At 38.8% G+C, this 27,410-nt stretch overlaps 2 protein-coding genes across 2 annotated transcripts; one reads left to right on the top strand and one right to left on the bottom strand.

Moving 5' to 3' along the window:
- Window positions 1-2,603: 2,603 nt before the first annotated feature.
- On the bottom strand, window positions 2,604-14,812 carry LOC140241587 (uncharacterized). The gene is made up of 8 exons (XM_072321320.1): window positions 14,645-14,812; window positions 13,099-13,289; window positions 12,071-12,175; window positions 11,207-11,356; window positions 9,055-9,664; window positions 8,485-8,717; window positions 5,809-5,984; window positions 2,604-5,557 (listed from the first exon to the last, which is right to left on the bottom strand). Exons 1-8 carry the CDS (start codon window positions 14,760-14,762, stop codon window positions 4,867-4,869), a joined length of 2,274 nt encoding a protein of 757 aa, XP_072177421.1. The 5' UTR covers window positions 14,763-14,812; the 3' UTR covers window positions 2,604-4,866.
- Window positions 14,813-15,117: 305 nt separating this feature from the next.
- On the top strand, window positions 15,118-26,141 carry LOC140241364 (protein FRA10AC1-like). Its single transcript, XM_072321095.1, has 10 exons — window positions 15,118-15,132; window positions 17,447-17,511; window positions 18,309-18,398; window positions 19,103-19,148; window positions 20,727-20,806; window positions 21,316-21,484; window positions 21,973-22,132; window positions 23,050-23,367; window positions 24,634-24,706; window positions 25,754-26,141. The coding sequence occupies exons 1-10, from the start codon at window positions 15,118-15,120 to the stop codon at window positions 25,794-25,796; spliced, it is 1,059 nt and encodes a 352-aa protein (XP_072177196.1). The 3' UTR covers window positions 25,797-26,141.
- The last annotated feature ends 1,269 nt before the right edge of the window (window positions 26,142-27,410 follow it).

Below are 27,410 nucleotides of genomic sequence, written 5' to 3'. Positions count from 1 at the left end.
CCATACACACGCACACACACACACACACATATATATACATATATATAATATATATAGTCATTTACCTTGGGCGCATGAGGACTAGCATAGAGCACTTTTTCCTGAATCCTACGCAAACTCTTCGCACTTATGTAATATATATATATATATATATATATATATATATATATATATAATCTATATATATATATATATATATATATATATGAAGGGTTTGTTTGCAAAAACCGATAAGTCCAAATTTGCCAAATGGAAATATTTGCGATTAAAGCTCAAGAAAAATAAAGATAATAATAAGAAAAATTTTGCTTCTTTTGACCATAACTTCAAAAATGTACCTTTATAATATGTAGTGACCAATATATCATTTAAAAGGTATTATTTTGTACTTTATGACAGAGACCGAACTTCAAAATCTTCAAAAATGGACTTATCGGTTTTTGCAAACAAACTCTTCATATATATCTATCTATCTATATATATATATATATATATATATATATATATATATATATATATATATGTATATATATGTATATTTTATATATATATATATATATATATATATATATATATATATATATACATATATATATATATATATATATATATATATATACATATATATACATATATATATATATATATATATATATACATACATATTTGTTTGCAAAAACCGATAAGTCCATTTTTGAAGATTTTTAAGTACGGTTTCTGTCATAAAGTACAAAAATAATACCTTTTAAATGATACATTGGTCACTACATATAAAGGCACATTTTTGAAGTTATGGTAAAAAGAAGCAAAAAAATTCTTATTATTCTCTTTATTTTTCTTGACCTTTAATCGCAAATATCTCCATTTGGCAAATATGGACTTATCGGTTTCTGCAAACAAACTCTTCATATATATATATATATACAAATAGATAACTTTATTGAGAGATATTCAATACATAGGGTTTTGCCAATGTTAAAACATTTGACGTGCACCCAATTTTGCAAATTTCAAATCCATTCTTAAAACCCACCTTTTCCGTCTTCCTTGATTAAGGCAGACATTGTTTCATTATCCCTTTTGTTAATTATTGTATCTATTTTGTTGATTGTCATCCTTGTTAGCCATTTGTTTGTTTGTATTTTATATATGAATTGTGCATAGAAAAGCATGTGCTTATTATGTGCTTTATAAATGTATTATTATTAATTATCATTATTATTGTTATTATTATTATTATTATTATTATTATTATTATTATTATTATTATTATTATTATTATTATTATTATTATTATTATTATTATTATTATTATTATTATTATTATTATTATTATTATTATTATTATTATTGTCAAGTTATCAAAGTGACTTACTTTGGAAATGACTTTTAAAGTAATGTTCTTTTTTTAATTGAGGCAAAAATAAAATGCAATGCAAGTATTCATGATGCCAAGGAGCACACACAGGAAGGGGATACATAGCACTATAATTATAAATAAAAGACAGAAATAAATGAATATATGTTTGCTTGTTTATTTCATCTAATCGCAGGATGAAAGTTTCCTTGACTGATCAGCCAAAAGAGCTGATTTTTAGAGAGGCCATTGATATGCTATTCTGAGAAAAATCATGAACAAATTCATCAAATGGAATAAACAACAAAACCAAAAATACAGTGTAGAGTAAAAAGATAAACTATAAATATATAAACAATACATATATGACAAACAGTCAATACAAAAGAAAACAAATATAGAAATAGGTTCATAGAAAGCAAAATGCAACAAGAGAAAGTAGAACCAAGAGTAACATGTACTTGTAAGCTATTGCACTATTAGCCTTGCACTATTGGCAAATTACTTCAAATCCATGTTGCACCCACTTCTGTTGCACTAATAACACTTACAATTTATTGCTCCTGTGCCTGAGCAAGGAATACTCCAAACTTCACCAAAGTCACTCTCTATACTATATGTAGTAACACTTTTATTACCAACAAGAGACCACAACAGCCTCCCTTGTGAATTTCAGGTCTCAAGTGCCCCCCCCCCCCCCTCCCCCCAACAACAACAACAAAATATATAATCAGACATTCATGACTGTATATTCTTTTTTATATAACACCTAAAGAGATCCCTGTCATTTGATTGGTTGTTTGGACATTCATCATTCGTCCCATTTCACTACAGACGTCATCATCCGTGCAATTGTGGCTCCATTTACTGTGCAATTTTGGATCCATACGATTTGCTCCATTGAAAGCATGCCGAGAGCACAGCACACTACGTGTGTAAAACAATTGTGTTTGTAGTGTGTGTATGCGACAGCGTGCTAGCGTAAAGCACTCAGTGAGCATCCTCTCGATTTCAGATTCTCTCTTGTTTCTAAATTAATAAAACATCAGATGACAAGGATCTATTTTATGCATTATATAAAACAAACAATAAATGTTTTTCATTCGTGCAGTGGACAGAATATTTCATTCGGTGAAAGATGAAATGTTTGATCCATTCAACTCAGGTGGGCCTTGTTGGAATGGATCATTTCATCTTTCACCTCATGAAATATTCTGTCCATTGCACTCATAACATTCACTATTTGTATATTATTCATTACATCAAAGTAGACCACCTCCGCCAAGCAGAAGTCACACAGTAGACGCATGCTAAATTGCACTATTCTGATTGTCCTTACTCCTGTGAGAGACACCAAAAAGTGGGTATAGCAGGTCCCATAGCATCAACTCATAGACAAGAACGTGGTAAACGAAGTTCATAAAATGTACACAATAGAGTGTCTGCACCCGTGGCCCAAATTCATGTTTGTTTGAATCATATTTAGCAGAAAAGTTACTTTTAAATTACAAAACATTAGGATTTTTGCTATCAATATTTTTCTTTTTCTGTCTCAGAATCATTTGTATATTTGCAAAACTCGAATGAAAACATATGTTGCTGACTAGATATTAGCGTGTTATCGCTCAGCAACGTACAGGGGTTTCAACGACGTGGGAGCTATCTCCTGCTATGTCCGCCATGCTCAAAGTACACTCCCTATGAAGTGGTTTCGCTGATTCGCTGAACGAGGACGTACATAGACTGCCTGACGTCACAACTAGGGGAAATCTAAATATCTCGCACTAGCTCAGTCCGCCCGGCGCGCCACTTTCAATTTGAGAAATGGCGAATTTACATCGTGTGCAGGACACCCTTCTCGCAGCCTGTTTTTTCGACATTATAGACGAAGAGTTTATGTATCTTAGTGACATCAACGACTCAATCAATCTTGATTTTCAGTATGATGGCTATCACTTTGAGTTAGACAAGTTCAACGACGATGAGTGTAGGAGTCATTTCAGGTAAAAGATAACATTTTGATTTTAATTACGCCAGGTCAGTCTGTAGGCCCATGTAATGTACTTACTGTAGTGTTTTAACAGGATTCACCTGCCCTGGCTCCCGTGCCCTGATCACACATACGGACAGCGTGTACAATTTCCTGTAGAGGCTCGCAATGCATGTGTGATTCAATCATTCATGGTGTCTACACTGCTACAAGCATGCTGATTGGTTGTTGATTCTGTATCCGGCCTCGTTGCGACCGACATAAATCTGGGCAAGACCCGTTCCAGATTTCTACGCTACGGCAGGCTGCCCGCTGTTACTATAGCAACATGTTGATTTTTGCGCATGGACCGCAAATTCTACGTCCGTGCTGAGGATGCGAAAACTGCCTAATGACTTTCACTGACCCCATTTGGATGCCCTTAGAGTGTATAACAAAAGAATTTATGAGCTCAGTGCACACTCTATTCATATCTCATGTCCCATCAATGTTTTGCATTGCTCGATGGTACATGTAGTTGACCATGGATAGCAAATACACGTACTGCTTGACTGCCTTCACACAGGAGGATTACAAACCTGTCTGTTCTTTGCCAGTATGCAAAAAGAATCTTGTTTGGGGGCGTTGGAAGTTCTCAGTGAATTGCGGAAGGAACAGGTTAAGACGGTAAGTCAACCTTCAATCCGGTTCCACTTCAAGCTACAGCCATACTTTTCAACCTCTTTCTGGAAACCAAATTACCTTGGCCTCGTACATCAACTCATCAGAGTAAAAAAAGAGTACAAGGAAACCCCATTATAGAAAGTTGCTTTACAATGAAGTACTGCATAAAACGAGGTGAACAACGGTCCTGATTTTTCATTTGCTCTACGTAGCTCATCTCATCTTTTTCTTTTCTTTTTTTTGTATGTGTACAGCAAAGCACCAGTTAAAATGAGTTTAAATTTGGCAGTTCCTGCAACCTCATTGTACTGGGGTTTGCCTGTATAATTATGCCATTAACTGTTGTAAATTAAAATGCTTCAAGCACCCACAGAGTGTAAGCATGAATCACAATTATTAATATAATTAATGAGAGTATCTTCACTATGTGACATGAGTATTGTTCTCCTGAATTCATAAACTAAGAAAGGCATGTCCAGCATGTATCATTCCATGCATAAACTTTGGCTGCAGAGACATTGTTGTAAACCTTTACTACCCAGAAGCTTTGGCATGATTATAAACAAAGTCCAAGGTGTGATCATCTTACTTCATCATGTGACCAGCACAGATAGATAAAAATTCTAGGCAGTGTTCTCAGTTTGACACATCATCGTCTGGCAAGATGGCATAGGTGTCACTACAAGAATTCATTGCACGCTCTAGTGACCAGATACCAACAGTCGCTTATCTATAGTAAGAGTATAATTAGGCAATCATGACGGTAGAGCGGTCATTGGTTCATGAGTCAGTTGGCTGGGCAATGTGCACACTTTTTATTGATCCTGATGCCACTGAATTGTCCACGATGGCTGTCTCACAACACAAGCAGTCCAGAGGCACCATCCTGCTCTATCGAGGTATCTGCAGTCAGGACAGTCTGTGCCACTAAGGCCTCCAGAGACACCCTCCCATTGACATCCTCTAGGAGTTCTCTGAGGCTCTTCTGGACCTCCTGAAGGTGGGTGGTGTCCTTCAGCTTCTTCAGTGACGCATTGATCTGCTTCACCGTGTCACTGCATTCCCGGACTGCTCGCTTCCTCTCTTCCTCTTCTTCCTGTGCAGGATCCTCCACGATCTCAAGGTCCCTCAGCTCGCCCTCTCTAGGCTCCACCTGGGGCTGATTGTCCTCAACGAGGAATGCCTCATCAAGAGTGAGGATGGGGTTGTTGCGGTACGCGTCACTCAGACTGTCCCACTGCCATTCGGGGAAATGCGCAAAGACCGCACAGAAGTGTTTGCAGGGGAGGTAGTGGGTCTGCCAGTCACGGCAGGTGCAGTGGGGAACTGCGCCCTCCTTGCCGAAGCTCAAGCTGTGATTTCCATTGGCCTGGAGGAACGTGAAGATACCGTCCCCGCAGTGCTGGATGCACTCCTTGGTGATCCCATCCCTCATGCGGTCCTGGATGTGACGGACAATGCTCCTTGGCCGGTTGCGCAGGAACGAAGGAATGTTGTTGTTGTACTGACTGTAGCCAGGTGATGATCTTGCATTGCGCTCCAAATATCTGCATTCAAGAGATATGAATGGGTTACCATGTAAAACAGCTGTCATTTTTGCCAATTTGACAGTTGAGAAAGCAGAGTAAGAACCAAATGCTGCTTAACGTAATAACATACCAATCAGCTTCACCTGTGTAAGACTAAAATGTTAAGCATATCCTAAAATTTGGTACACATACAGAATTTTTTACCGGCAGCACTTCGCAATAATAAATGCAAAAATCTGACAAAATGGCAAATGCAATCTCTCCCTTACATCCGGTAGGAATCTGGAAAGAAGGTCATGATGAGCCCCGAGACCAGATCTTTGAGGGAACAGTTCTCATAGTCCTCCATGTTGTCATACTTGAGGGCTTCATTCTGCTTCTCGACGCCACTGCCTGCATGCACCGCAATGTAGAAGCTCTCATCTTGGAAGCAGCGAACCCATCTCTGTGCAGTTTCCACACCATAATTGAATGTTAAAAAGCAAAACCTGTAGGGGTCCGTTTCATAAAACTTGTTATCAGTGACAACTGCCACATTTCTATGACAAATTTGCTCTCAGCCAATGAGATGCAAGAATTTCAGAAGCTTGTCACATCTATGACAACTTGTCACTGATGACAAGTTTTATGAAACGGGCCCCTGGTGGAATATCACATCAAAGGGTGCAAATCATGCAAAACAGCAAAACAATTCAAAAGGTCAATTGCAAATATATCCTCTGTGAGTGGGTTTTAAAAATGCTGGACTTGAGAACAATGCATCAAGTACCAATGTGTAGAGAACTGTTGATGACATAATTGTATGTCGCAGGGCTTTGCAAAGCTGGGTTCACAAACTAATTCCTTGAGCAAGAATTTAGGGGAAATTAAGGAAGACCCTTTCAACATTTGAACAGTCAACATCATGTGTTAAGAACTGTCAATTACATAATTGTGTGACACAGGATTTTCCCTAGTTGGGTTCTCATGAAGCATGCTATACCACGCATTTCCCGAAACTCGACTCCATCGGGTTAAGGAAGACTCTTTCAACATTTAAACAGTTAACATTGTGAGATTGACTTTGGAAACTCCATATGTGACCCGCGGCAACAGTTTCAGGCAAAAGTCAGGAATTTTGACAATTCATTTTTTCATTGAATCATAATGCCCATTTCCTAAGCTTTGCATTGATATAAAACACTTGTATTCTCCGGCACCGTAAGTCGACATATAAAGCGAAATATAATGCACTTTTAATTAGTTAACCTAACAAAATTGAGAGAAAACGGGCCTTGAAGATTCACCTCTTGCTCAAAGACAATGTCCGTGCGGCAATGCGAGGTGAGAATCACCCATCCGTACGATGGTGCGAATCGAGATTAAGCTCCACCTCTAGCAACCACATTGCTTTCTGATTGGCTCGCTGAGAGAGTCAAATTTCCCGCTCACCTTCCTTGGAACTCAGCGTGCGGACCGAACACAATGGGTTTCGCTCGGGTTTGTTTACCACTACATCTTTCAAGATGGCGGATAGGATAATATTGCAAGCCCGCTGGTGTATGTGTGTATGGTGCACGCATTACCCAATGGCATCCACACGCCCCGCCTGTGTGTAGACATAACAGAAGCGGGTGGCGCATTCGTGTCCAAATCTTTACAAATCGCGTTTTTATTGTGGTTGATTTGTATTTTTATCATTGGGGACCCTTTCGAAGACAGACGAATTGCTAACAGTTAGAGCTGACAAGGATCCCGCTTCTTGTTATTTTGTTTTGCTATTTTTTTTTCCAGCCGTGCATGTGTAGCACTGTGCGATGGTGTTTATCATTAAAAAAACAAACACACACACACACACACATCCATGATTACTTAGTTTGGCGCAATCTTATGACCGCTACTTTTCTCTCCTCTGCTGTCTTATGAGTCAATCTTCTGTCATAATTATTTAATACGAGTACGAATTTTCGAGAATACTGTACGGTACGTTTTCTTTTTACAAGATTAGGTCATTTTGCTGCAATTGAAATGTGAGTTTTCGATCGCATGTTGCACCATTTGCGTGGCGATTTGCGATTCTGATGGGTTCAAATCATGTTCCCCATGTATCTGTTTACACGTTGGAAGTTAGCGTTGCTGTTCACTTTTTGTTTCACTTCCGCTGTCGAACATATATAGCGGTAGAAAAGCTCGGATAGTAAAAGCCAAAGAGCGTACACTGCTGCAGAGCGAGCGTATCTGTTGTAGCAATAATGGAGCATGCATGCGTGGACAAAACACTCCCGAAACGCTGCAAGACGTGTGCCCGAAAGCCGAACTATGTAAATGTGTGCGACCCACTAGCCAATCACATGCGACACGCCGCACCGTAGCAACACAAGGCACATTGGCGCAGCATTCGAAAGAAGCTTGAAACTGATGAGTGCGATCCAATATAGGGTGTTTAAAATTCCATTTTCACTTGGAAAAACTTAGTCTTATGCTATGAAATTTAGTGTAGATGTAAAAAACATATCAAGGATTCTATTTCTGCAAAAAACCAAAATCGACAAAGATAATGGTCAAAATCTTTGTACCCCGCCTAGGAGGAAATTTGTTCTTGCGACTTTTGCCTGAAACCGTTGTCGCGGGTCACATATGCCAAGCAGACATTATTTCATGTACAAAAAAATGATAATGTCTTCACCACACCTTGCTAAAAAATATGAAAGGATGCCTGCCAAGAATATCCTTTTTTTTTGTAAAGTCATGATAGATTAACTTATGCATTCATTTCTTTAAGCACATAACAGAAAGGCAATACAGATTTGCTATACAGAAGGAAAACGAACATAAAAGGGCAAGCAACACCATGATAATAATTGAGCATTTTTTAGAGGTTTTTTTTTTTTTTTTTTTTTTTTTTTTTTACTTCATGCCTCATATTTTGGAAATGGACATATTTTGGAAATGAACTGGACACTGACCTTGGCCTGAGGAAGCCAGGTATTGGTCAGCAGGCTCCGGAAGCCCTCATGTTCCTTCATCTCTGTGCTGCCGAGGAGCCGAGACAGGGACTCACGGTAACGTTCGGCAGACTCTGCGTGGGCGATGCGCCGCAGCAGAGTGAGCACCGAGTCCTTCTTCTGGTCCATGCTCTTGTTGGTGAAAGCAGCCCAGGCTCTCTCGCGGTGGAAATCTGACAGGACAACCCTGCAGTCTACCCAGCAGAGGACAACAGTTGAGATTTCACTTTTGAAAGAAGTGTATATGACATCAAATTGCACATATGGGACTGAACAGAAATTCTATTTGGTATCTGAGTCTCAATCAAATCAACAGAAAATCACATTCTTAGGAGTGTTACTGCATTATACAAGGATATATGTCCAACACAAGAACACCTTGATTTGGAGGGCATAATCAAAGAACAAATGTGTATATAACTATAATTGTATGTTGATATTAGCGAGCATAGGAGCAGTGATACAAAGAAATATCATAGCTTTGATGGAGACAGGCAAATAAAACATGTGAATGCACTGTTCTGTCAGTACCTTTGAAGCAAGATTCCACTGCCTTGATTTCATTGCTTGAGACATCTACCATGAAGTTAACTGGTGACCAGTTGGGGTTCCACTTGGCGAAGATCATAAGGGCTTCCTGTATTGATGCCACATTCTCATTGTCAACAACAAACGCTCCAACTGAAACATATGCCACATTCGTCCTTACAAACAGCAGGAAGAGGGGTTTTATGCATGCCTTTGTGCGGTGGGCAGCATCAAGGAGGCAACTGTGGTTGCCATAGCGATTCAGCAACCTACTCTGCCATGTCGACTGGTAGCAGAACAGGAGCTCGTGCTTGGGAGAATTCGCGCGGTACAGCACAAGGTCACTCGGATTCTTCCTGCGCATCTCGGAGAAGAAGTCGGCCATGCTGTCGGGATTGTGCTTCGCTTTCCGCCTGACTGAAGACATGATGTTGCTGATGTCCGAGTTGGTTGGCATGTAGCGCCTCCGCAACGTGTCCGTGATGTGCATCTCTTTGTGCAGGAAATTCACAATGTGCTGCTTCATCACACTGACCTTGGTGATCCCTTCGCGGGTCAGGGCACGCACCTTGTCCACAACCTCAGGAATGGTTGGTTCACGCAACCCAGCAGCCTGTGAAGAAGGTAAGGTTTGATTTTATGAAAAATGGGGCAACACGTCCAAGAGTGATACAAGAAAAACAGCATACAAAAAAAATAACAATAATTAACACCAATATTGGGCTCTTGACTCAAAGCTACTCAAACGTAAGAGCATGCAAAATCACGAATTATTCAATTTCAGAAGCTCAAGGCAGATCAATGCATATATGTGACAACCACTAGATACAGTGTACAGTGGACTCCCGTTATGACCAAGTCCTCGGGACCGGCAATTTTCTTTCGATACATCAAATTTCATTAGAACTGAACAATTACAATAAACAACAAAGAGTGGATTATTTTGCAGCCTGAATTTTTACTTCGATGATTTAACCCGAATTTCATTTTAACCGTTTTGTTATAATAGGAGAGCACTGTACTTATCAAAACAAGGAAAAGTAGAAATTACGCGGTGCGTAATATGTGTCCCCGCCGGAAGTAGCATTTTGTAGCAAAATGTACAATATAGGTCAAAAATCAAGGTCAAAGGTCAAAGAAGTCAAAGGTCAAAATTCTGTGTGGAAGTTTTGAAGCCCTCACCTAGTGCCATCACATAAAGCAAACGGAATCGAAATCGGGTAAGAAATGGCGAAGGAGTAGCATTTTGTAGCCAATGTACACTATAAGTCAAAAATCGAGGTCAAAGGTCAAAGAAGACAAAGGTCAAAATTCTGTGTAGAACTTTTGAAGCCCTCACCTAGTGTCATCACATAAAGCAAACGTAATCGAAATCGGGTTAGAAATGGGGAAGGAGTAGCATTTTGTAGCAAAATGTACAATACAGGTCAAAAATCAAGGTTAAAGGTCAAAGAAGTCAAAGGTCAAAATTCTGTGTAGAAGTTTTGAAGCCCTCACCTAGAGCCATCACATAAAGTAAACGAAATTGAAATCGGGGTAGAAATGGCGAAAGAGTAGCATTTTGTAGCAAAATGTACAATACAGGTCAAAAATCAAGGTCAAAGGTCAAAGAAGTCAAAGGTCAAAATTCTGTGTAGAAGTTTGGAAGTCCTCACCTAGTGCCATCACATAAAGCAAACGGAATCGAAATCGGGTTAGAAATGTCGAAGGAGTAGCATTTTGTAGCAAAATGGACAATATAGGTCAAAGGTCAATGTCAAAGGTCACGACTGAAATTCTGTGTAGAAGTTTCAAAGCTCCCATGTAGTGCTATCATATAAAGCAAACAGAATCAAAATTGGCTCATAAATGACAGAGAAGTAGCAAATTGAACATTTGGATCACACACGGATGCACACACGGACGGACAGACGGACGGACGGACGGACGCACAGACACACACACGTACGGAGCCCGTTTCATAGTCCCCTGCTCGAACTCGTTCGGCGGGGACAAAAATGTCAATTGACACTTGAAACTCTGGAAACAGGAAGAGAAAAGCCAAGTAATTTCAGTGGTGGATGGGGAATGGAGGGATGTTGAAGGAAAGGGAGACTAGTAGGTGCCTCAAAACAAGTAAAGTTTTTTTTTCTTTCCAGAATGAAAAGCCTCTTACTTCATTCTTAATGGGGTGGCCCTTGTGGTCTTCATCTCTGGGAAACAGGGCATAGAACTCTGACTTCTGCTGGGGCTTATGTCCCTTGGACAACATCTTCCGGAACTCGGCGGCAGCCATCCGCTTGGTCCACTCCTTGTTCTCTTTTATCTGGTGGTAGTGAGGCAGATTTGGATGCAATGTGATTTGAGGGAGCATCTGGCATTCAGCCACCTATTAGATCTTAGTTAACTCGTTGAACAAGTGTCTTTGGAAGTGCTACTCATATCTAGAATTCCCGCTTCATTTCTAAGTAATGCCTTTGAACTTGTCCCCTTCAAATCATCTCTCCAAACGATGCGATATTTGATGAACAAGAACGTAGTGTGAAGATAATCCACTCATGTTCATGAACTTATTACAAGTGCATGTGCACAATCAAGTGGTAATCAATGAATGTGCATACCCCTTTGGGTCTTAATGCACTGGCATGCATGTTCAACATGCATTGCTTTTCACTGTCAAACATGGAACATGAAAAATGTAAACTTTCTTAATTAATATTTTAGCCAACTGCAAGTGTAAATATATCCTTGAATTGAATTCTTACAAAAAATATTATGAAACATAAAGATATATTTCCAAATCACATTGCAAAATAAATGAAGGGTAAAAAGAGTGCATAAATACAAATATGTCATTAAGAAAAGGAGTTGCCAAAATTTTGCCTCTTCTAACACACAGTTGTACTTCCTTGGGGTCCCTATATTATTGACAGAGTTTTTGCCTGCTTATCTTTAGTCTAAATCTTGAAGATGAGCACCAGACCCACAACTCCTTGCAGACATCTGGCAATGAATTGTGAGTAACGCAGCACGCTCATACCTTGATGTCAGGCAGTCGTGCAATCTGTGTGATGGTGATCGTTGCTGGGCAACAGACCTTCTTGGTTCTCTGGAGGACTTGCTTCTTCCTCTTGGAATTCGGATTCTGTACCACATATCAAATCAATACAAAACAAAATGAATCATGACTCAAATGATTGCACACAAAATACAAAACAAAGCGAATAACTGCATTTTAACCAGCATAACCACAGGACTGTCTCTATGACTTCGCATACATGTCACAATCTAATTATGAATACTATGAGATGCACATTTTGCAAATTAAAAACATATATAAATATATATATATATATATATAGTACCATATATTGTTTTTAACAGAATATAAAAATATTGGATGTAAGTTTGAAATCTTACTGCATTAAAGGAGAAAAAATGAACACTGTGGATGATTATATGCAGACCAATTTTTTTCTTGAACATAAATCACCTTTATCTTTATTAGTTTCTTTGAGAACAATTCTTTCTTTTAATGACTCTTTACAGCATGATATAACTATCTTACTTTGGGTTTTGTTGGAGCCATCAAAAATGAAATATCTCTAATTTACAGAATCATGTATCAGTTAAAGAAATATGACATGAGTTGCCATCATTTGGAATCATAACTTTCTATGTTGAATGTTTATTCGTTGATGATATTTGGGTTATTATCATTATCTTTTTTCTTGTTTTATTTGGGGGGAGGGAATGGGCACTATACTTTACTGCTAATAATTCATTTTTTTTTCTTCATGAAGCATCACTTTAAAAATGAAAACCTCCAGGAGGAAACAATTGGAATGGAAGAGGAAACTGCATGAGCAGCCATGTCATTTGCAGGTCAGTTCAACTTCTCCATTTCTCTCAAACTCAGGTCTTCATTGAATTAATCATTATTATCATTTTTTACAACAATGGAAATAAGAAGAAAAAGAAGATATTTACATCTTTCACATTGAATTGTTCATAAGCTATTATTCAGCAGTCAACTTCCCAACTACACAACATTTCATGGAAAGCTACCTTATCTGTGTCTATCTGAAGGGCATATCTCTCCTTCTGTCGAATGTTTCTGTCCTTGCCCTGGTGGCAATCCATCATCTTGCGTCCGACGGCGATGAACGGGACTCCCGTGAAAGGTATCTTGCAGGGGTGGAGGTCATCGTCGTATTCCCAGCGGAGACGAAAGGACTTCTTCTCAGAGAAGTTGAAATCTGTGGGAGCCGGCCATGGCCAGAAGGTGTTTCAACAGCATTTACATTATAACAAGTTATACGTACCAGGTATTCTTTCTATAAAATTGCATATGAGCAAACATCACATTGAGGTTTGGTGCTTTACATTGGTGTTGCTCCATCCAAGTCAAATAACCTCAAATAACCTATACCTCTGTTTTTTTTCTCCGGCATGAACATAATTGATTGCAAGTCTGTGGTTCACAAACACTATGCAAAACCTAAACATCAATAGCGCATTAAGCTTTCGAGCTGGCCCATTCTCAACTTTACTAGCAATACTACCTGGAGCCATGCAGGAAAGTGACAGCTCCTTAACATACGAGACGACAAAGGGCAAGGAAGTATGGCTAGTGTAGTACCTTCCAGTTATAAGAATTCTTTACTGATACCGGTAACTAATGTTAAATTGTCATTCCTGGGTAGAGTTGCAGAATGGTTTTACTGTATGTGAACGATAGATAATGCTTATAAAATATTTCTTAAAATGCTCATATGACCTCTGTAAATATTCTCATTAGTCTTCCTCCTTTGTAATCTCTATTTCATCCCTTCTTCTTTTCACTATCTATATTTTCTTTTTTTAGGCTTTCTTATACTCTTGCTTTTGCATATAACATGCAGGGGCGGATCCAGGAACCGTTACGCATGTTAAGCAGATCTAGTGTTTGTAGTGTGTAGATATGCTTATTTAAGTCAATTTTTATACCCCTGCCTATTTAAATTGTATGTACTATGATAAGCAGTATTCTTTATTTATCTTTTTATGTTCATTTTTTTTTTCAGTTGCTAATTAAACCACTTAAGGTATAATTTAAAATCACATAGACCCTAGAGATGTCTACCTTGTATTTTTCAGAGAGCCTATTATGATTAGCTCTGCTTCAACCAAGGCTACCTCGTCTTTCTTTCCCTTCAAACTCTTCTCTGCCACATTCTTGTTTATTTAATTTGCCTAGACAATCTAACTAATTTCTGTAACCGGGTAGGGCCTACTGTGTGTTGATTTGTTTTGCAAGAATTGTGTAATTGTTACTGTGTAGATCTATTCTTTGTTGATATATCTTGAAGAGAGACAAATAAATGAATTGAGTTGAACTTGAACTGGCTTTGTCACTTCATGAGGATATTGAGTGGTTTTAATGCATTTTAAAGCATTATCATTCTTTATTTCTATCATCAGTGTGTCAGTATATTAAATCTAGTGTTGATCTGATTTACACAGGTCATATAGAATCTACTGCATATGGCTTTATAACGGTAGAAACCTAACGGTAGTTAGCTTTAATCAGGGAGGTGGGACCTCCCTGCTACTAGTATATAAATATCCATACCATTTCCAAATGCCTTGTCCTTATTGAGCACCACAAACTTGACCCGAGAAGCCTCTTCGAGCTCTTCAATTCCTCTCTTCAGTGCAGCCAAAGTAGGAAAATAGGTGGTTTCTGACATTTTTCAGCTGAGCAGTGTAAACAGCACAATCGTTAGTAAATTGGCTTCGCTGAAATTTGGCATTTCATTGATAGCAAATGGCCCTATTCGATGAAAGTATCCTGCCTCTTCATGAATTAGCAGCTGTATGATTTGGTTGCGCGACGACGCGACGCACAAGGATGTACATGATTATACACGCACACAACGCACAGCTCATCTCAGCAAAGAGCTACAAAAATGTAGCTAGCGCTGCGCCTAGCGCTATGTTTACACCAGCGGCCAGCGGCGGCTCGGGTGTCGGGCGCGGGCGGCGGGCGGCGGTCGCAGTGTAGCAGTGCAGTACCGTTGGCCGAAGAGCCCGAAAAAAGAGCCGATGGACTTGACAAAGGTATGTTCTCTAGATCTAGTATGCAGTGGCACTGGAAAATCTAGAGACCAACAAAATTTAGAATAATATTTGTGCATTTTCGGTGTGGGTCATGATGAAAAAGAACATTTTACAACCCTGGTAGAGTGATTTATGCATTTCGATCTGGAGACAGCAATAAATTTGTAGTCCCAGACGCTGATTTTTATGTGGGATTATCAAGACTTACTCTTTTCGACTGAACGATGTAAATATAACGTTATTGTTAGAACCCTAATCCCTAGCCTAGGCGAGGTCTTATGAAATGAGGCTGAGACTGTTCCGATCGTGGATCAAAGTTAAAACTCAATGTACAACTCTCCTTCAGCCAAAATAGAGTGATTTAGGGACCTATGCATTTAGATCCGGAGATAGATAGGAATGTTTAGTCCCATGTGTTGATTTTTATGTGGAACTATCAAGACTTAAACTAGCTCTTAATGATGTCAATTTAGACCGGTCTGGGTCTTATGAAATGGGACTGAGACTATTCCGATCGCGGATCATCGCGGATATGATATATTGATTTTGATTTATTTGCAAAAAAATGAAAATGATATAGGCCTAGGGTAAAATTTGGAAATTTATAGAAATTTTATGAATAGGGTTCTATAGATTTGGCGTAAATATTCCTCGAGGAATGATAAACGCCAAATAAATTCAAATAACAACAACAACAACAACAACAACAAATGTGGAACTCCCGTACAACTCTCCTTCAGGCAAAGTAAAGCTTTAGATAAAATTGTAGATCTACTAGTAAAGTTTACTAGACTAGAATCTTTCTAGAACCCCAGATCATGTAGATGTAGAACTAGTAATAAGTTAAAGGTAGGGAATCCCATTTGCATGCCTTAAATGAAGAGTTGTATAAATACAGTGGTATGTTGAAGAGGGTATCGTTTTAGAAACTCTCATAAAGTATTGAACGTGGAAGGTAACATTTAGTACACTTTTATTGACCGTTAGATTTTGAATTGAATTTTTTTCGGGGCTCACCGTAAATTCCAGTACATTAGTCATTACTAGGCTACCTTTACAGACCCATGCACTGCATGTGTGTCCATCATGTATATTTTGTGAAGAAAGTTCATCAAAACTTACAAACATTTCTATATACATTCTTGCCACACACTCTATATGTTATTACATCAGCTCTTATACTTTTAGATTTGTGTTTATAGATAAAAGATACAGAAGACTGCAACAAAAAGGCTTAAGTGTGGCTGACACACAGAACTACTGAGTAGTTGAGTTTTGTGCATTATTCAAATTGTAGATAACTGTTGACTTCCAAATTTCTCAGCAGTGGCCTAAACAAGTCCCCTGAGGTTCATATTTAATGTTTTGCTGCATTTTGGGAGGTCTGTAAAAGGTATCCCCTACCTTTGAATAATGGCATGCTTGTGAAATACGCCCTCTACCACTGCACTGTGTGTCTGTAAGCTGTACTAAATTTATTACTACTAATAATTCATTTAGGTCTAGTACTACGGGTATGGCGACTTGTCTGTGTTGTGTTAATACTCGTGAATTCAGCCCCACCGTGTGGCATTCAATGGTACCTAAGCACGGCAGTGGGGCCTTCTTCCACACAGTATACTTGTGAATGCGGCCCCATCAAACCGTGCTGCGTTTACTCATGATTGATACAGCAGCGGGGCCGATTTCCACAGCATAGCATCTTTCGTCCTTCCTTTCTCCCATTTTTTCCTTTGTTCTTTTGTTTCTTTCTCTCATCAATGTCCCTCAACTAATTCAACCATAAGTACAGCCCTAACCTAACCCTTACCCTAACCATGGAGCTAACAAGTAGCTCCATGCCCTAACCCTAACCCTAACCCTAACCCTAACCCTAACCCTAACCCTAACCCTAACCCTAACCCTAACCTAACCTTGCTTGCTAATGCACGGATGCATGCACACTGCGATGGGGCCGATTTCTTGAATTTGCCAATGTAAATTAATGCAGCCTATTCTTGAATGCAATGCTAGTGACTGAGTAGGCGTAGGCAGAGACCACCTCCTTCAAACCGCAAGACGGGCATACTTCTAAGTAGAGTAAATTTAAATTCAATAATCTGATAATTTTTTCAAAACTTTTTCAACGCTTTGGTACAAATGGGTAAGTTTAACAGTTAGATGTCTATTTGAATTACAACATTGAACCACTTGAGCACTAACTCATCATCATCATTTTGGCAATGTATGCTCATGACTCTTAGCACACTTAGTATCAACAATTTAACTGCTCCTTGTAAATTGTAACTTCAATTGTGTGTGTTTTCATGCCCAGGCTTTCAGAGGAGGGGGCTATGGATCTGAGTTTGAGTATGACAGTGAGGCTGAACGAAGGAAGAGGTGAGAATTTATTATACATGTATTGGCACTCCATCATGTGAATGTATTCCATTTTGTCCAAGGAAGAAGTAGATCTAGTATGACGGTATTCCTTTGCCTTTACTTCTACAGCCCAGTGTCTGTGAATATTTGGAGAGGTGGCTGAGTGTTGTTGTCTCAGTTTTCTGAAATATCAAGAAACTCATGGTCACTTGAAAGGATGCTCATCAATAACACTATTTCCTCTTTCAATGTAAAAATTGAAAATAAAGCTTTTCATTTCATACTGGGTTGACCACATGTCACAGTTAAACAATTTATAATTTAGTACCAGAATGCCTGAAAAATCGCAGTTTGACTGGAAGGCAGTTCAATATGAAATTTGCCATCGCCATTCTACATAATGTCAGAATGAAAATGTGTGATTACTTGTATTGTGCTAGATGGAGATACTGAACATGAATCAAATAAGACGCATTAGTCTTGTGATGTTAGTGTGTGATGTAAAACATGTACTGATACTGAATGTCATGTATGGACACATCTTGATGGAAAATGGAACTTTTTCTTTTTTTGCCAAATGTATTCCTATCCAATGCAATACAACTATATTAATATGTCTCACATCAGTTGAAATATTTCGTAACGATTTTCAAACAATCAAAGAAATTGTAGGTACTATTGCTGGATATGCTAGACATGAAATATTCAGTGTTACTGTGCCTTGCTACATCAGTGGAGCAGGGCATGGATTACTTAGTGTAGTATCGGTGGAAATGATTTGAAACCAACTTCTGACACTTGTTTCACACCCAAAGCTCAAGGCAAGATCTTGCAACCAAGGATGGAGTCAGCAGGGTGACAGGGGGACTTCCCTCAAAGAGAGTAGCTGCTGCTGAGTATGACAGGTAAAGGTTGTCTTGATAACATAAAATGTCTATTATTAAAGTCCATAGACCAGATCTGTAAAAGCTAAATGTGACCTTTTTTTCACAACAATAATAACCATTTTATTGCAACCATAAAGTTTGCCAGATATGTGTGCCTTATGCTTGCCCTCTGTCAAAATTTAGTAACTGCCAAATGTTAAGATTAAAGACCAGTCTTAAATATAGCAAAACAAACAAACATACAAAAGCAAAACAAAACAAAAAACAAAAACAAGAAATGAACTAAAGTGAAGTCAGCACGAGGCATTCACTTGTGTTGTTTGGGAATATTGTTCTTTTCAATGATCTACCTTTGAGTGTTTGACTGTCTGCACTAAGAAATTATATTTGCACCGTTATAAATCTTGGTTGTCAGTTTATCTGTCAGCATCTCCTATCAAACCCATCTACACAAAAAATACCTACAAGAACTTATACTCAACACGATATTTTCATAAAAGTAAAGTGATATATACTTATAATATGATGAAGTCAAGTTTCACAGATCAAGTTGAAAGTGCGATATTTTTCATGTTCCGCAATGAGCCAAGATACATTATATTACATCGGTTATCCAATGATCTTATTCCATGTATGTATTTTGTTTTTTCTTATCCCAAAAAGTTCTGATCGGATCATTGCTCTATTATCATGTTTATGTTTGTCTTGTTTTGCCTTCTTAGGGAAGAAAGTAAAAATCAGCGATTCCATTTCCTGGCCTTGGATGCTGTATCCTTTCCATGATGCATTGCTATTTTATGTTCTTTGAAACTCATATGTACAAGGTAGCTGGTATCATATTGTGAGACTACAGTAATCCCTCAAAGAAACTTTGTATCTTGCATTATGTTGCTAAAAGTAGAACCCTGCATATGCATATTGATATTGTTTTCAAATCTATAAAGTTCTATATCTTCCCCCAAAATTGTAGCAAAAAAGCTGCTGAAAACTGCTTATCCAATAGTGGTGAGCCAATGGAGTAAAATGGAGTCAAAAGGGGCCTAAGCTTCCAATCCTAGCAGAATCTTCGTCAGAGGCAAAATGACAAACAGGCAGGGAAAGCATTCGCATAAGGACTACACACAACAAAAACAGTCAGGTTAGGGATAGGGACACAGAACAAAGAAAACAAAGTGGAGGGTAGGAGGTCATGGGCAAGGAGCCCAACGGGTAAAGGGAGGGGGATTAAAGGAGGGTGGACAGACAGAAGGCAGAGGAGGGTAGTTAAGTGATGATCTGGAGGACCATGGGAGGGGGGGGGGGGGCAACCTTTGAAGGATAAGGATGAATAGGAAGGCAACATTAAATAAGATTAGGAACAATAGGGGGATAAAGAAAGGAAAGTGTCAAATTTCATTCTTTTCCTTTCTTTATTCCTCTGCTTTTCTTTATCTTGTTTGATGTTCCCTCCCTATTCATCCTTATCCTTCAATGATTGCCCCCCCCCCCCCATGGTCCTCTGATCATCACTTACCCTCCTCTGCCTTTTGTCTGTCCACCCTTCTTTAACCCCCCTCCCTTTACCTGTTGGGCTCCTTGCCCATGACCTCCTACCCTCCCCTTTTTTTGTCTTTGTTCTGTGTCCCTAGCCCTCCCCTGACTGTTCTTGTTGTGTATAGTCCTTATATGTGATTGCTTTCCCTGCCTGTTTGTCATTTTGCCTCTGACAAAGATTCTGCTGGGATCGAAAGCTCAGGCCCCTTTTGACTCCATTCTCTCAAAATTGTAACAGTCAATAACACACTGTATGCTAAGTTTACAACAAGCAAATCTACCAGTAAATTTAGCTTATTCCTGCACATGCTGATGTATAGGAAGGCAATGGTAGAAGGAGGACGAACGAGAGAAGAAAATGCATCTAGATAGTTTTTTTTTTTTTTTTTTTTATATGTTCAAGTTTATGAACAGATCTGATTTACATTTTCGTGTCTCCATTGCATAAATTGCCATTGAACATGTATTTTAAAATTTGCATATAAAACAAATGGAAATGTCTTCCAAATGACCCATCTAGGAGTATATATATATATTATACATAAATAATCTTAATTTTTTGTTTAGTTTGTAAGTAATATGTATAACTTTTAATTCAATTTTTTGTGTATGTACATTTTAACTTTGTATGTATTTTTATGCAGGCCCCTTTGTTTATAATTTTTTTTCACTGGAAGGGGTACACTGTGAAGATAAGATGAGATTATGATGATAATAATGATGATGATGATGATAATAATAATAATAATAATAATAATAACAGTTACACTGTTCAAGCTTTCACCTGTCTTTTCCTTAATGTTCCCATGTCAGTACAATAGACACAAACAGCTCATCAATGACTACCTTCTGTATTATCCCGGAGCAACCAAGGAACTGTTCAAGAGAGATACGTAAGTATTTAGCGATGTTTATTTGAGAATCATTCAAGTGAAATTCTCACTCAAACTCAAAGGTATCATAAAATAATCAGATGCAAATACAGTTTCATATGCCTTCATGCAGAAGAAAAAAAAATAAGATGTGCATGCACTGTATAATAGAAGCTAGTGGATTGTAATGTCTTTAACAGAAACTTAAGGTTGGGTTTGTTGTTGATTTTTTTTTTTTTTTTTTTGTTCCTCCATGCAGCAACAGGAAATAGTAAATTGGTCGGAACTATGATAAGACTAGAAAAAAAGTGGGAACAAATTTTGACAACAGGAACTTGTGATCTGACGAGTGGAAATACTGTGAACATATTACAGGTGCCCATTTGAAACTTTGTTTCACAAGTGGTGCATCATTTCATTTTAAACACCCATTTCAAGGATGTACATTGCATATGAGAATACCATGATGCTAAACTCAAGCAGGAATGCTCTTCTGGTGATGCACAATATTTCACTTTTTTGATGAAAAGATCAAAGGACAAGACTGACTTGGATGTGATCAGGGAGAATCACCGGTTTCTCTGGACGGAGGACGATGAACAGGAAAGCTCCTGGGGCAGGAGACTAGCCAAGAAGTACTGGGACAAGCTGTTCAAAGAGTACTGCATCGCAGACCTTAGCCGCTACAAGGAGAACAAGGTAAGTTTGCAGCATTGGCATGATGTATGACGAGTTTGCTTAGTTGACCAGACAAATACTGTATACGCCGTTATTTTCGCGTACAGATATTTTCGCGAATGACGAGGTCATAGACATTTTCGCGAGATGTTGTTTTTGCGAATCGACGCTTATGTTAATGCTCTATTAACAACGCGCATGGAGACAATTTCGCTTGTTGTTTAATTCGCGATCCAACTGCAATTCGCGAAATTCGCAAAAATTAAACCCTCGCAAAAATAACGGCGTATACAGTACATGGAACATTTGCAATGTAGCAGAGCCTTTCTTTGTGAGTAGTTGTAGTAGGAGTGTGACATTTAAAATTTCTTTCAAACACATAATCTTGTCTTTAGCAGCTGCCCAAGAGAGACAAAAAGAGTGACCTTTATAGACATTTGGCCACTATATGCAGGTTCTCCAACAAACCATCCCTTTGAGGAATGCCATCATTGATATTTTCGTTGCAGATCGCCATGAGGTGGAGAGTGGAGAAGGAGGTCGTCCAGGGCAAAGGTCACTTCGTCTGCGGCAACAAGACGTGCGGCGAGCAGGAGGGCCTGCGCACATGGGAGGTCAACTTTGGCTACATGGAGCATGGCGAAAAGAAAAATGCCCTCGTCAAGCTCAGTACGTTCACCTTCTCGCGTTTGTGAAGCATTCGGTGAATAATAGTTCTTGTAGGTAGAATCTACAAGATGGGTTTCAGGACGTGAGCTGCCAAAGTTGTTATGAGATGTACATGGAGCTGTGCTTCTATGAATTCCCTCCAATTATTGTGATGTGTTTACAAGTATAAGCAGAGGAGCACTCCAAGAGAGCAGACCTCCACCAAGCGGCCACATTATTGCCATTTTGTTGGCAGTATCTTCAACACAAACATAGACGTATAGGGGAATCTACATGATACATGTACATTTGGTGAAAATCTGATCACCCATTGTTGAGTTACTTGGAGATTAAACATATTTTATGTCTTTTATGAACCCTGTGGCTATGACCTTTGATATTTGACCTCACTACCCCAATTTGAATTGTTTCTTTCGTACTTCATTATAAACACACCCTGAAAGTTGGTGAAAGTGTGATCAACTGTTCTTGAGTTATTGGGAGATGTAGCTTATTTTATACCCTATATGACACCCAAGACCTTTAACCTTTGACCTCATGACCCCTAAATTTAACTATTTCTTTCTTCCGTCATTATGAATGCACCCTGCAATTTTATGAAAGTTTGTTTATCTGTTCTCAAGTTACCTTGTACACAAACAGACCAACAGACAAACAGATAAACAAAAATGTGGAACCAAAAACATAATCTCCACCAGCTGTTTGTTTCACCTGCAAGCGGGGGTAATTAATTCTTTCATAGTGTCTGAAAAAAAAAAAAAAAGATTAATTGAGGAATATCTCCCTAGTCTGTATTTTCATTATTCTTGCCAACCTTGTCTAGTATGCATGTTATGTGAGCAAATTCTATTTGCCGATGTCAGTGTCTGTGCACGCACCCAGTTCTGTAACCTGATCATTCCCTCTGAATCTCGCAGGATTATGCGAGAGATGTTCACTAAAATTGAACTACCACAGAAAGTGCAAGGAGGTGACAAGGAAGGCATCTTCAGGGAGCAAGTCCAAGAAACGGGAGGACTCTGGCTTGCCATCCCCGAAGAGGAGAAAGAGTGGCGAGAGTAAGAAGCACAAACACAAAGACGGACACAGAGATTCTGACAGAGATCGGCACGGGAGAAAGCACCGGAAGAAGGAGAGGCACAAGAAGAGGAGCAGGAGGAGGAGTAGGAGCAGATCATCTTCAGATTCAGATGACAGTTCCCATGGCAACGGAGAGAGACCCTCAAGTAGCAAAGGTACACACCCTCATAAGTGTAAAATGCCTCAAAACTGTGACAAATACAGTCATGTTCCATGCACTGTATAAGCCATATATTTAGCGAGTCTAAATTTTCGGGACTTCCAGACGATTTTGCGAGTGGTTAAATTCGCAATCGTGGAGTACTATACTGAACAGAGAAATGTATGCATGCACGTCACATTCATATCGGGATCAGAGTCGATATGATTGTGTGTCTTTAAATTAGCAAATAGCACCTGACTCGCAAAATTTGCGAAAATGAAAACCTCGCAAAGTATTCAGCATATACAGTACTTGTGAAGTTTTAAGTTGATGGAATCATATGATATTTGGGAGTAATTGATAGATATGTGACCCGCTTCAACAAAAGGATCCTAAAGTTGCTGACGCCTGAGCCAAGAAAATTGAGTTTGAAGTCACTTCATCAAAATTGGTCAAAACAATCAGATTTCTGTTTTTGGCATAATTTTGTAGTCTAATGTTTTGTCTATCTATCTGCCGAAATTTTGAAGCTAAATGATCAAAAGAAAGGCAAGAAATCAGCGTTTTTCTGGGCCATGATTTTCCAACTTTCAACGTAACAGAAACGTGTCCGATGATTTGGATTTAGCGCCGCAGCTAGACTCTGCCCCTAGCAATGAGGGAGTGATCTTATTGGTCAGTGCGTGACATCCTGATTACTGATTGGTCGTGCATGGACCGCTGGCGCTAAGCTTGAATGAACATCGCGGAGGTCGCTATGAGCATACCTTCTATTGTCAAGCGGTGAAAACTGTCTCGCCTCCCCTTGATCATGATAGCGTCGGAAGGAAAACTTTGAAGGCGTTTTTCTCGAAACTCTGATTTCCACAACCACTTGACATGCGGTAATAAAATTATCAATATGTCCGCATCCGAGTACTTTTATGGGTTGTGCTGTATATGAAATTAAAGTAGAAGAGTAAGGGAATAATGTCATGCCATTTTCAGAAAATTGTCCTCTCCCGACTTTCGGATCCTTTTGTTGTAGCGGGTCACATATGATCTTGCTTTTAAACGTGCTTTAATCCACCATTATGAATGTGAGTCTTTGGCCACATTATTAATATCTATTCATTGTGCAGTGATCCAGCAATCTTTATTATGTGTATTTTCCCTTTTGTCTGCAGTCACTTATCTCTTCCAAAGCCACTCAAGCACAGCTAAAACTTTTGAAATGTAGCATGAAGAACTTTTGATAACTTTTTCTCTGTGTCGCTTCCACTTTCTTCTCTTTTTAAAGATAAGGGAACCAGCTCTGTGTCGGAGAGTACCTTCTGGACAGGCCCAGCACCGGTAACAGAGGAGAAGTCCAGGTACATGTATGACAGTGTTCTATCCTAAATCAGTTGCCATAAAGAGCAACATCTTCAAATTGTCGGGAGTTTCTCAGTATGTGAATGGCATACAAAAGCATTCAAAGATCTGTGATGCTGCTCGGATTTATTGGCCAAATATTTCAAGCGTTACGTATTATCCGAAGACCGCAGAATGTGTTGCCTCTGATAATCGAGGAAGTCTCCTGCAATCACTTGGTAAAAACACCTACTTTCAACGTGGATTTATGGCCTTCTATGGTGATGTGTTTTAGATATATAGCAGCTGTCATTACTTAATCTTATATCATTGGGTTTTGTTGTTGTTGTTTTTTTTTGTGGGTGTACAATCAATACTGATTAATACAAGACAGGAACACGAACACAAAATATCATACCCACAGAAAACTTGCTGCAAATTATGTTGTTGTGATATACTTTTTGTTATTTAATATTAAAGTGTATTATTGCATTTAATGATTAAACATGTCTCATCACTGCATTTTCATTGACCATAATCATGTAGTCAGAGAACAGTGCAAACCCAAACTTAATATTTCCCCCAGAAAAAAAAATCTTTAAACAATAAATGAAAATATAATAAGCCATCACTGTAGAAATAGAAGACTTGCAAATCTATAGACTTGATTCCAGAGTGATGATGGAGTACATTGTCCCTAAGGTGGCAAGACCTCATATCTCAAAAATCATAAATTTTAAGGAGAGTGAGGAAAAAAAAACAACTTTTTCATTTGTGCAACATTTTATGAATGTCAGTATTCATGTCAAATGATATAGAAAATTGTTTTTGATCTCTTTGATAATTGTAATGTTTTGAAACTCAAATCAATATATTTGATATTCTGCATTGAGTTAGGAGGTCTTTAAATATATTCCAAATGAGATATGAGGTCTTTTCACCCCAGAGACCATTATGTACAAAAGTTTTCAGAAAATGCCACTGTGGATGATTCCATCAGATGCTTTATCTTTGAAAAGTCAAATTCTCATTTTCTTTTGCAATTCCTTCTGATTTCATCTCTGCAGGGAGGAGGAATTTGATGACTATTTGAAGGACATGTTTCTGTGATGGAGGTCCCCTCTCATGGAGAGGTTGTTTGAGTTGTGCCCTCACGGACTGGTCAGATGACATCATCACCGCAAACCAATCAGGTGTGAACAGGAAGCAAAGCAGACTGTACAGGGTCGCAGATATGGCGCGGACATGGTGATGGACCAGTGGCAGAAAGGAGGTGTGGCATATTATTGAGGCAATACAGGAGATGCATCTTATATTTTAAATCAAATAGATCAAATAGACTTGAGGATGTTGTGCAGGGTGTATGTGAAGGAAGGATATGCCATGCGGAGTATATGGCATCACCAATGACCAAAATATGCATGCTCATATTGGGCATTACATTTCAGTGTTGCACTGTACGATATAATGGGATATGCACGATGACCATTCATGTTGCATATATGCCACAAAAAGTCCATGGCTCTATGTGGTTTACTGACTTGTGTCATCTTACACTTGCTGAGTTTATGAGCGAGAGGAAAAAGTGGAGATTTGAAGTAATACATATTCTTGCAACTGATTGACAATTGGCCTACATCGACATAAATATGCACCAAATTGATCAGTGTTTTAGTAGTAGCCATGACAACAGAAATCATGGGCATACATACTTGAGCGGGATTCGAACCCATTACCCCACCGGACAGGCATCTTAGCCGCTAGACCAACGAGCTTCCACCAGACAGCTAGTGCTGGTTCTAATCCTTATAGCATGCTGCGGGTACTGCATAATCATTCAAATCGATGAAATTCTTTCATTGAGTTGTTTTTATGGCAACTGATTGACTATCGCAAACATCAATAGGCCTATAGGGCGATTCATCAATCAGTTGCAATAACTGGATGCAAGAATTTCATCAGTCTGAATGATACATATTCTTTGTGAGTTCAGTCTTGTCCTCACTCCAAATCTGAACACTGTGCAAGCATGGCATAATGAAATGCCTTTCTCCAAGCATGGGCAAAACCCCTCCTCAGTCACTGTAAGAGGATTAGTGTGCTGTTCTGCTGAGAAATGATAACCTGTGACCACGAGTACGTTCTGTGTGATTTCCCTTTGCGACATGGGTGATGTGCACATGATTTAGACCTTACTGATCTGTCACCTGGTGAAAAATCTTAGCTGTGGAGCTGGATCCTAGATCGTACTTCACATGCAACAAAAGTCCCAGAAATATAATGAAGAGTTGTGATCTGCAAGATCCCCATGTTATGAGAGAGTTGTGTTATATCTGATCTCTTTATATTGATTTTCCACTGAAGTAACCCTCCTGAGTGGGAGCACTGATAAAAATTCATTTTTTTCTGCCTTGGAACATAGTGTTATTCATAGGTGAATGATCAGTCAGATATAATTAGATTTGAGACTGGGGCATAATTATGTTTGGTCAGAAAACGGGAAATTTCAAGATTTTGTGTACATGGCAAGATGTGAAGCGATGATATCATCAGCTTACCCATTTGCATATTCACATTGAATGTTCAAGAACTGTTCAGTGAAAACTAGCAAAACTGCACAATTTCATGACTTCCTTAATTTTTATCCGATTTGGATCAGATTTTCTTGTTGTTTTCATATTCAAAAATTGTACTCTTCCTTATTAGGGTAATTTCTAGCTGGTC

Source organism: Diadema setosum, chromosome 18, assembly GCF_964275005.1.
Source record: "Diadema setosum chromosome 18, eeDiaSeto1, whole genome shotgun sequence".
Classification (NCBI taxonomy): domain Eukaryota; kingdom Metazoa; phylum Echinodermata; class Echinoidea; order Diadematoida; family Diadematidae; genus Diadema; species Diadema setosum.
The sequence above is the reverse complement of the archived record's forward strand: the minus strand, read 5'-3'. Positions and strand labels throughout refer to the sequence as shown.